Raw genomic sequence first — 10256 nt, 5'->3', positions numbered from 1 at the left:
TAAATCGTTCTGCTTGTTACCAAGGCAGCCGCATTCATTCCCTCCGACCTGATTGGCTGAGCGGTTTTAATGGGCGTGTCCACAATGGGGCGCACAATGTTTCAACAGTCTACTGGAATTCCTTAATAAGCAGAAAATGTTATATATTAACGATAGATTAATGTTTACATTTTATACATTAATACTTTTATAAATTGTCCAACTAATCTGATTATTTATTACCGTACGCTATAGATTATATATAGCATTTTGTAGTGTTTTATTTTGTCGCAAGTTTAAATTATCGTTTTAATTTATTGTGTTTAAATGATATTTTCTTGATTTATTTTTTTAATCTAATTTACTTTTGTTTATAATGTTGTGTAGATGAATGAACAGAGGGATGTAGTTACTGGGACACAACAGTGGGGGTTTATGGGGATGTCATTTTTACACGCTTGTTGTACAAATGGGACAAAAATACAACACATCGTTAAATATCGATAAAACCGAGTCGAGTTTTAGATAAAAAGTAAAGGAATAAAAATAAAACTGAATAAACTGTATAATGTTATGTGACGTAATAGTTTATATATATGTAATCATACCATCTATAATAAATAATTATATATATAATCTATAGCATACTTTAATAAATAATCCGATTAGCTATAACTATATATGTGTGTATATTAATAAAAATAATAAATAACAAAGTGCATGTTAAACACCGAATGTAAAGACGTCACTTCCGGGATGTGTTTGACGCAGACCTTGTTAGCCAATAGCAGTGAGTTTCGCTTGACAACCAGGAAGTGATCATGTTTGTGTTATGAACAGAAACCTGACCGGAAGTAGGAAGGAGACTAAGATCATTAGTGATGTTTTTATCTTTATATCCGCAGGTTATTTAATTCAGCTCCGTTTTTAATCTGCTGACATTTTAGAGAGACTTGTTTTAGTAATGAAACGACACGTCGTCACGTGATTTAGTTCCCAGGACACAAATAAAGTGACATTATACAGCAACATGCAGTAGGATGATGGTGCGCTTTAAACCTGCGGGTTAATTATAAAGTAAAAGTGTTTTTGTTTGCTTTATCTGGTTAAACTCAACGCATTGAAGGTAAGAAACATTTGCGCATAATATACATTAATAATAATAATTATTTAATATTCAACACAAGCGGAGTTAATTGCTTGCATTATAATCGTTACTAAATGAATATATTTTAATAAAAAGTCAGACAGACGAAATAAAAAACAAACATAAGTTTTTAGGGATTTAAATAAATATATATAAAGTATAACAAAAAGTAGGTGTTATGCGCATAAACAGCGCAAGGTTTACGCTCACAAGGGCGCCTTTGTAGCAGGTGACGCTTATAAACGCTCCTAAATACGACATAATCCATTTAGGCACAGTTATAAGTTTATTCTTTTACGTGTCATTAATTCTGTTTTACTGTTTGTGAAAACTCATCACCTTTAAAACAGTTAAAATTGCATTGCTTACATACACAAACATAATCATGCCGTTAAATGCTGTTAATTAGTTTGTCACCAAAAACAGAAGTAAAATAAATGCAAACAGAATTCTTGAGAACCCCATAATGACCCCATAATGACCCCATAATGACCCCATAATGACACCATGGACATTTAATTCCATTCGAATTCGAGTTAAGTGTGAGGACACAAGCCCCGCCCATTAGCCTCAATTTACATATCTCATACACACACCCATACATACATACACACACATATACATACACGTACATACACACACATACACCCCCCCATGCATACACACATGCACCCCCTCACACAGACACACACCCATACATACACACACACACCCATACACAGACACCCCCCCATACATACACACACACCCATACACACACACACACGCACACACATACACCCACCCATGCATACACACACGCACCCCCTCACACAGACACACCCCCATACATACACACACACACACACACACACACACACACACACACACACCCATACACCCATACACAGACACACCACCCCATACATACACACACACATCCATACACACACATGCTCACACACCTCCCACACATACACACACACACACACACACACACACACACACACACACACACACACACGTCTACATATACATAAATATAAATGCAGTATAGATGTAAATGTGTGTACATATTCTAGATATATTTATTCATTTATGTTAATTTGTTAAGTTTTAATTATTATTTGAGATGTATTTTATTTTATGTTCATAGAAATAATTTATATTATAATATATTAATATTACATCTAGGAGCTTTTGTGACTTTACAGAAACCCCAAGTTGAGGTGTGTTTAGTTTAAATGTAATCAGATTAAGGAGACTGTGCTGTTTGTCGTGTTTGCAGGTTTGCGCCCTATCGGACAGCAGAGCGAGGGATTCAGGTGGATTGGAGGGAATTGACGATGTTTGCCAGGAAAAATAAACGTCCGGCGGCTCCTAAAGGCCAAGGAGCTGCTGCTGCCAAACAGGTGAGTGGGATTTTATTCCATTTAATTATCAATTTGAATTTGGATTTGTTCATGCAGTAAAGAACACATATTTGATTAGGACCATGTTACTGTGTGAAAAAGCTGTGTATGTGTGTGTGTGTGTGTGTGTGCGTTGCTGTAGATGGGTTTATTTCTTGACTTTAAACCCGAGGACATGATGGACATGAGTGAGAATGTAGACGATCCGGATCTGGAGGCCGAATTCGCTGCCATTGTGGGGAAAAAAACTGCCACTAAAGCCAAGAAAAATGCCAAAGGTGAAGCAGGATGCTGTTTAAAAAGTCATAAAACACATCATAGGGAATTTTCCTGTATGAGTAGAAACAGTGCTTTTGTGTTTGTTATTCATCTGATGGCAAATTTGTCATGTCAGTACCATTAAATGGGTCACTGTGTGTCTCTAGTACACATGCTATGGCCTCTGACATGGGACGGAAAGGAGGCGTGGCCTAAGTGACAGTTAGTCCTAGCGTCTTTTCAATTCAATTCAAGTTTATTTGTATAGCGCTTTTTACAATAGACATTGTCTCAAAGCAGCTTTACAGAACATAAACACAGAGCAGAAGGTAAACATAATTAATGATAAAGGAAATAGCGAATAATAAAAGAAATAAGAATTAACAGAATAAAAATTCTAGATTATTATTAGTTGTATATAGTTCACAGTGTGTATGTATTTATTCCCCTATGAGCAAGTCTGAGGTGACTCAGGCAGCAGTGGCAAGGAAAAACTCCCTTGAATTGGTAAAGGAAGAAACCTTGAGAGGAACCGGACTCAAGGGGGAACCCATCCTCATATGTCTTAATATCATTTACGCAGGAACTGCTTCTGTACCGAAGATAGATGTCTGGACCAAATGCTGCTTAATTAATATTATTATCTGATTTTTTTTCAGCTCCATTACCAATGGAGGATATCGAAAAGATGACAAAGGAGTGCATGAAAGACCTCGACAACGACGATGACGATGAGGACCTCGAGGATGATGAAGATCTCCTGGTATTTTTTTGTGTATTGTTACAGGCTGCTGAATTTGTTGACAGTACTGTGTGTGTGTGTGTGTGTGTGTGTTGTAGTTGGATATACCGTATGCTCTGTGTGTTGTAGGCAGAGCTACAGGAAGTGGTGAGTGAAGAGGAAGCAGATTCTGGAGCAGAGACCACCACCTCACCTGGCACAGAGGTAACCGGGGCAGTGGATCCAGAACTATCGGTACCACAGGAACCAAAAACACACACAGAACCACAGTGCAGAAAGTTCTGGAAGTTTATTGCATTTATAAACCCATTCTAACAGCCTTGTGAAACAGTACACACTGGAGTGCTGAGTGTAGAGGGAAGAGTTGTATACATCATTCTTTAGTCACATTTGTTGCTCCTCCCACAGGAAGTGAAGGCACCATCCATCAGCACCACCACTCCAACAGGAGCAGCAGCAGCATGCGGTGGTGTTGAGCACACGCTTCAGGAGAGAATTGTCATGTACAACTCTGCCATAAACAATGCTAAAGCTGCAGGAGAGTCAGCTAAAGCTCGCCGCTACGACAGAGGACTCAAGGTGATGTAGAATTTCCCCAAATCTTATCGCCATTTCCTGCGAAGAGAATCTGTTTATTTATTTATTTATATTTGGACTTTAAAATAAGTTCTGGCATATTGTTGTTGTTGTTGTTGTTCAGACCCTACAGAGCATGCTAGCATCAGTACGTAAAGGTGGGAAGATAAACGAAGCAGAGATCCCGCCTCCGGTGGCGTCTGGAAACCGTGGTGACTCCGTTCCTCCTTCGGCTCCTCCCACATCCGCGGCGTCTCAAGCCGAACACCACGAAGAATCGGACAGTGCCGTGGAGACGTCACCTGTGACCCCGGAGAACAGCTCTGCTCCTACACTACCGGTTGGGATGAGTACTGATCTAGTTACATGTTTGTGAGATTGTGTGAGATTATTATACTTTTTTATTTTTATTTCATCGCATCAAAATATCATAAATATATTAATAAATCGTTTCATTCCGTTCCACATTCACTAGTAAATAGCTGACAGGAGCGTTATACAGTCACATGGTCTTCATTTGCATATAGAATCTGATTGGCTCGTGCTTTTAATCGATGTTTGGTTAACCGAGAGAAGGGGCGTGGCCTATTTGGTTATATGAATTATATATTTGGATATTTGTAGATCATGGATGTGTGACGTTAGGAAAAGTTTTGGCACCTCTTGCTTCCTTCTGCCCCGTAACATTAAGCTATTTTTCCACACAGAAGGGAAACAAATGGTGGTTGATTTTAAATAAAATCACGATGTGATGACGTCGTCATTGTTTCTGCCCACAGGAAGTAAAAGTGTCCTCAGCAGAGACCTCGCCTGTTTCCGTGGAGACCGCCAATGTTTCCGTGGAGCCGCCAGCTAACGGTGACAGTTTGTCTCGTGCAACATAAACATTAATGTTGTTAATTGTTTAAAGCAGAGCAACTGACGTGACACTTTACACGCTCACCTGCAGGGGATTCTGGGATACGCAGAACACCGGGCGACGTCGTAAAGTGACACGTCAGTTGCTCTGCTTTAATGTCGTAACATCAGATTACCATCTTGTCTAATGACTCCTGAACACGCTGCCTGGAATGAGACAACTTGAACTGCCTTTAACATTCAAAAGATTTATCGGGCTTGTGTTTTTACACACAGATACAAAAGTAAGTGCCCCCAGTAAGGAGATGCTGCTGGAGACACAGAAGCAGTACAGGACGGCCGCCGTGAGGGCGAAACAGGCTGGAGATCTGGAACAGGCCAAAACACACATGAAGAGCAGCAAGGTGAGAGTAATGTCTGTCTCTCACCTATATGTCTGCCCCTGTATGTCTCTCACCTGTCTGTCTGTCTCTCACCTATCTGTCTGTCTGTCTGTCTCTCACCTGTCTGTCTGTCTCTCACCTATCTGTCTGTCTGTCTGTCTCTCACCTGTCTGTCTGTCTGTCTCTCACCTATATGTCTGCCCCTGTATGTCTCTCACCTGTCTGTCTGTCTCTCACCTATCTGTCTGTCTGTCTGTCTCTCACCTGTCTGTCTGTCTCTCACCTATATGTCTGCCCCTGTATGTCTCTCACCTGTCTGTCTGTCTCTCACCTATCTGTCTGTCTGTCTGTCTCTCACCTGTCTGTCTGTCTGTCTCTCACCTATGTCTACCCCTGTATGTCTCTCACCTGTCTGTCTGTCTGTCTGTCTGTCTCTCACCTGTCTGTCTGTCTCTCACCTATATGTCTACCCCTGTATGTCTCTCACCTGTCTGTCTGTCTGTCTGTCTCTCACCTGTCTGTCTGTCTCTCCCCTATCTGTCTGTCTGTCTGTCTCACCTGTCTGTCTGTCTGTCTCTCACCTATGTCTACCCCTGTATGTCTCTCACCTGTCTGTCTGTCTGTCTGTCTCTCACCTGTCTGTCTGTCTCTCCCCTATCTGTCTGTCTGTCTGTCTCTCACCTGTCTGTCTGTCTGTCTCTCACCTATATGTCTGCCCCTGTATGTCTCTCACCTGTCTGTCTGTCTCTCACCTATCTGTCTGTCTGTCTGTCTCTCACCTGTCTGTCTGTCTCTCACCTATATGTCTACCCCTGTATGTCTCTCACCTGTCTGTCTGTCTGTCTGTCTCTCACCTGTCTGTCTGTCTGTCTCTCACCTATGTCTACCCCTGTATGTCTCTCACCTGTCTGTCTGTCTCTCACCTGTCTGTCTGTCTCTCACCTATATGTCTACCCCTGTATGTCTCTCACCTGTCTGTCTGTCTCTCACCTATCTGTCTGTCTGTCTGTCTCTCACCTGTCTGTCTGTCTGTCTGTCTCTCACCTATGTCTACCCCTGTATGTCTCTGACCTGTCTGTCTCTCACCTATATGTCTACCCCTGTCTGTCTCTCACCTGTCTGTCTGTCTCTCACCTATCTGTCTGTCTGTCTCCCACCTGTCTGTCTGTCTGTCTGTCTCTCACCTATGTCTACCCCTGTATGTCTCTCACCTGTCTGTCTGTCTCTCACCTATCTGTCTGTCTGTCTGTCTCTCACCTGTCTGTCTGTCTGTCTCTCACCTATGTCTACCCCTGTATGTCTCTCACCTGTCTGTCTGTCTGTCTGTCTGTCTCTCACCTATATGTCTACCCCTGTATGTCTCTCACCTGTCTGTCTGTCTCTCCCCTATCTGTCTGTCTGTCTCTCTCTCACCTGTCTGTCTGTCTGTCTGTCTGTCTGTCTGTCTCTAACCTATGTCTACCCCTGTATGTCTCTCACCTGTCTGTCTGTCTGTCTCTCACCTGTCTGTCTGTCTGTCTCTCACCTGTCTGTCTGTCTGTCTCTCACCTATGTCTACCCCTGTATGTCTCTCACCTGTCTGTCTCTCACCTGTCTGTCTGTCTCTCACCTATATGTCTACCCCTGTATGTCTCTCACCTGTCTGTCTGTCTGTCTGTCTCTGACCTGTCTGTCTGTCTCTCACCTATATGTCTACCCCTGTCTGTCTCTCACCTATGTCTACCCCTGTATGTCTCTCACCTGTCTGTCTGTCTCTCACCTATCTGTCTGTCTGTCTGTCTCTGACCTGTCTGTCTGTCTCTCACCTATATGTCTACCCCTGTCTGTCTCTCACCTATATGTCTGCCCCTGTCTGTCTCTCACCTGTCTGTCTGTCTCTCACCTATATGTCTGCCCCTGTCTGTCTCTCACCTGTCTGTCTGTCTCTCACCTATATGTCTGCCCCTGTCTGTCTCTCACCTGTCTGTCTGTCTCTCACCTATATGTCTGCCCCGTCTGTCTCTCACCTGTCTGTCTGTCTGTCTGTCTCTCACCTGTCTGTCTGTCTGTCTCTCACCTGTCTGTCTGTCTGTCTCTCACCTGTCTGTCTGTCTCTCACCTGTCTCTCTCTACCATCTCCCTGACTGACTGTCTCTTTATTCTCATACTGTACTCAGTCTCTCTCTGTCTGTCTGTCTATTCTGTTTTTGGTCTCTCTGAACCTGTCTATCTGTCTGCCTGTGCTCCTTCCACCTGTCTCACCATATATACTGCTCAATTATGGTCGGTCTGTCTGTCTGTCGGTCTGTCTGTCGGTCTGTCTGTCTGTCGGTCTGTCTGTCGGTCTGTCTGTCTGTCTGTCGGTCTGTCTGTATGTTTGTTTGTTTTTTTCTCAATCTACATTGTTATACATTCTCATAATTTCTATATACATATGGAATTTTGTCTTTCCTTTCTGCCTGTTTAAGCTTGTCTGCCAATAGCGCTCTCTCTGTTGGTCATTCCATCTGTTTCTCTCTCTCTCTCTCTCTCTCTCTGTCTCTCTCTCTCTCTTTCTGTTTCTCTCTCTCTCTTTCTCGGCCTCTCTCTCTCTGTCTCTCTCTCTGTTTATTGATAAACAAGACCCTGTTGTTCAGTTGTGTCCCAGTACACTGGGCTATTTGTGCAGGTCTAGAAAAAAAATCTGGAAAATTCTGTCTGGAAAATAAAGACAGTTGTTTCCAGGTGTGTGTGTGTCTCTGTCTGTCTGTCTGTCTCTCTCTCTCTCTCTCTCTCTCTGTGTCTCTCTCTCTGTGTCTCTCTCTGTGTCTCTCTCTCTCTCTCTCTCTCTCTGTCTCTCTCTCTGTCTCTCTCTCTCTCTCTGTCTCTCTCTGTCTCTCTTTCTCGGCCTCTCTCTCTGTCTGTCTGTCTGTCTGTCTGTCTCTCTCTCTCTCTGTCTCTCTCTCTGTCTCTCTCTCTCTGTGTCTCTCTCTGTGTGTGTCTCTCTCTCTCTGTCTCTCTCTCTCTCTGTCTCTCTCTCTCTTTCTCGGCCTCTCTCTCTCTCTCTCTCTCCCTCTCTCTCTCTCTCCTGCTTTGTGTTTATCTCAGCACAAACACTACAGTGTCCATGAGGAGTGTGAGTCATGAGGGATGTTACAGAGCTCTGCTCCTGTTTGTCTTTCTTTCTGCTGCAGAGTTTTGATGCTGCGCTCATGGCGCTGGAGAGAGGAGAGATGGTGGACCTCAGTAAACTTCCTCCTCCTCTGTGTGGAGGTAAGTCAGTCCAAACTGCTAGTGATCTTTCACCACAAAGATTTCTAACTCCTGTGTGAAGTCAAAGAACGTTCTTGTAGTTTGTGTTTAAAAGGAAAATGAGTTTATATTAATAATAATTTCCTTTTTTCCCTGTTGCTGTTGTTGTTGTTGTTGGACTGAAGATTCTCCAAAACCAGCTATAAAGATTTCACAGTCCTCCCCAAACATGCAGGGTCTGTACGCTAACACTCTCTCTCTTAGTCTGAGTACACACACACACTCACACACACATTCACTCACACACACACACACACTCACTCACACACACACTCACATTCACTCACACACTCACACACAAACACAACAAACACTCACACACACATTCACTCCGCACATTCACTCACACACACACACACACACACACACACACTCACATTCACTCACACACACACTCACACACAAACACAACAAACACTCACACACATTCACTCACACACATTCACTCACACACACACACACATTCACTCACACACACACACACACTCGCACACACACATTCACTCACACACACACAACAAACACTCACACACACAGATTCACTCACACACTCACATTCACTCACACACTCACACTCACTGAATCACTCTCACACACACACACACACACGCACACAACAAACACACACACTCACTCAATCACACGCTCACACACACACACACACACACAGTGTGCTAGCACCGATTACCTAGTAGTTGTAAATGTTTATAAATGTTAATATTATAAACATTATAAATATTATAAATGTTTCTTGGAACCTTGATAGTTTAAACTAGCATGCTAACAGAGCTACATACTACGGTTTGTAAAGTGACTAAGTATTTATGCAACCACTGACATTCTTGATTAGCATGCTAACGTATCTAGCTGTGCAGTTTTACAGAGAAAAGTGATTAGAAATGTTTTTCTAGTAAACATTGTTATGCTAAATTAGCACGCTAGCATCACAAGCCAATGTTTCTAAAGAAAATCAACTAAAATGTAATCAGATCAAATGTTTGTGCTAAAGTGCACGTGCTTAACTAGCGTGCTAACATGCTAACATGCTTTACAGTGAAAACCAAACAGAAACCTTTACTTAGCATGCTAACGTAAAAGACATGAACGTCTTGACATATAAACATGTGGGTCAGATATAATAATGTCAGTGGTAAAAACTGACAGGTTTGCAGTGCATTATGGGTAACACAGGACTTTCAGACATCGGAAAGTGTGAGCGTTTGTAAAGTGTTACATAATTTGATGTATTTATTGTTACCTTGGTTCAGCTCAAGAGGCGGCAGTGACTCCGCCCAACCCAGCTCCACCCAAACTGGCTCCGCCCACAACCATTCTGGAAGCTCTGGAGCAGAGGATGGCTAAATACAGAGAGACATGTGATCAGGCTAAAGCTAACGGCGAGGAACGCAAAGCTCGCATGTACGATCGCATTGTGAAGGTAACTATACAAATGACACTTCATCATATGGTTCATCGGTAAACGGTGTGTGTGTGTGTGTGTGTGTGTGTGTGTGTGTGTGTGTGTGTGTGTGTGTGTGTGTGAGAGAGAGTGTAAATCAGCCGACTCCTTCAGTTTCCTGTCGTCCACAGCAATATCAGAGTGCCATCCGCTCACACAAAGCAGGACGAGCTGTTAATTATGAAGAGCTGCC

The 10256-nt window shown here is 42.7% G+C and overlaps 1 protein-coding gene across 6 annotated transcripts in view; it reads left to right on the top strand.

Annotated features, from left to right (window-relative positions):
- Nucleotides 1-796: 796 nt before the first annotated feature.
- cc2d1b (coiled-coil and C2 domain containing 1B) overlaps nucleotides 797-10256 on the top strand; it is an 18268-nt gene continuing 8808 nt past the window's right edge. For 4 of the 6 annotated variants that reach the window (XM_027160553.2, XM_027160554.2, XM_047806600.1 and 1 more), the window contains exons 1-13: nucleotides 797-1105; nucleotides 2394-2517; nucleotides 2660-2795; nucleotides 3435-3538; nucleotides 3647-3751; nucleotides 3926-4096; nucleotides 4218-4433; nucleotides 4873-4951; nucleotides 5228-5355; nucleotides 8487-8565; nucleotides 8730-8780; nucleotides 9873-10042; nucleotides 10195-10256. The exon at nucleotides 10195-10256 is cut by the window's right edge and continues 11 nt beyond it. In XM_027160553.2, the coding sequence (XP_027016354.2) occupies nucleotides 2452-2517; nucleotides 2660-2795; nucleotides 3435-3538; nucleotides 3647-3751; nucleotides 3926-4096; nucleotides 4218-4433; nucleotides 4873-4951; nucleotides 5228-5355; nucleotides 8487-8565; nucleotides 8730-8780; nucleotides 9873-10042; nucleotides 10195-10256 (1367 nt within the window). In that variant the 5' untranslated portion in view covers nucleotides 797-1105; nucleotides 2394-2451. The remainder of the gene's footprint in view (nucleotides 1106-2393; nucleotides 2518-2659; nucleotides 2796-3434; nucleotides 3539-3646; nucleotides 3752-3925; nucleotides 4097-4217; nucleotides 4434-4872; nucleotides 4952-5227; nucleotides 5356-8486; nucleotides 8566-8729; nucleotides 8781-9872; nucleotides 10043-10194) is intronic. The other 2 variants (XM_047806601.1, XM_047806602.1) reach the window with 2 other exon arrangements.

Source organism: Tachysurus fulvidraco, chromosome 22 (genome assembly GCF_022655615.1).
Source record: "Tachysurus fulvidraco isolate hzauxx_2018 chromosome 22, HZAU_PFXX_2.0, whole genome shotgun sequence".
Classification (NCBI taxonomy): Eukaryota; Metazoa; Chordata; class Actinopteri; order Siluriformes; family Bagridae; genus Tachysurus; species Tachysurus fulvidraco.
The sequence above is the reverse complement of the archived record's forward strand: the minus strand, read 5'-3'. Positions and strand labels throughout refer to the sequence as shown.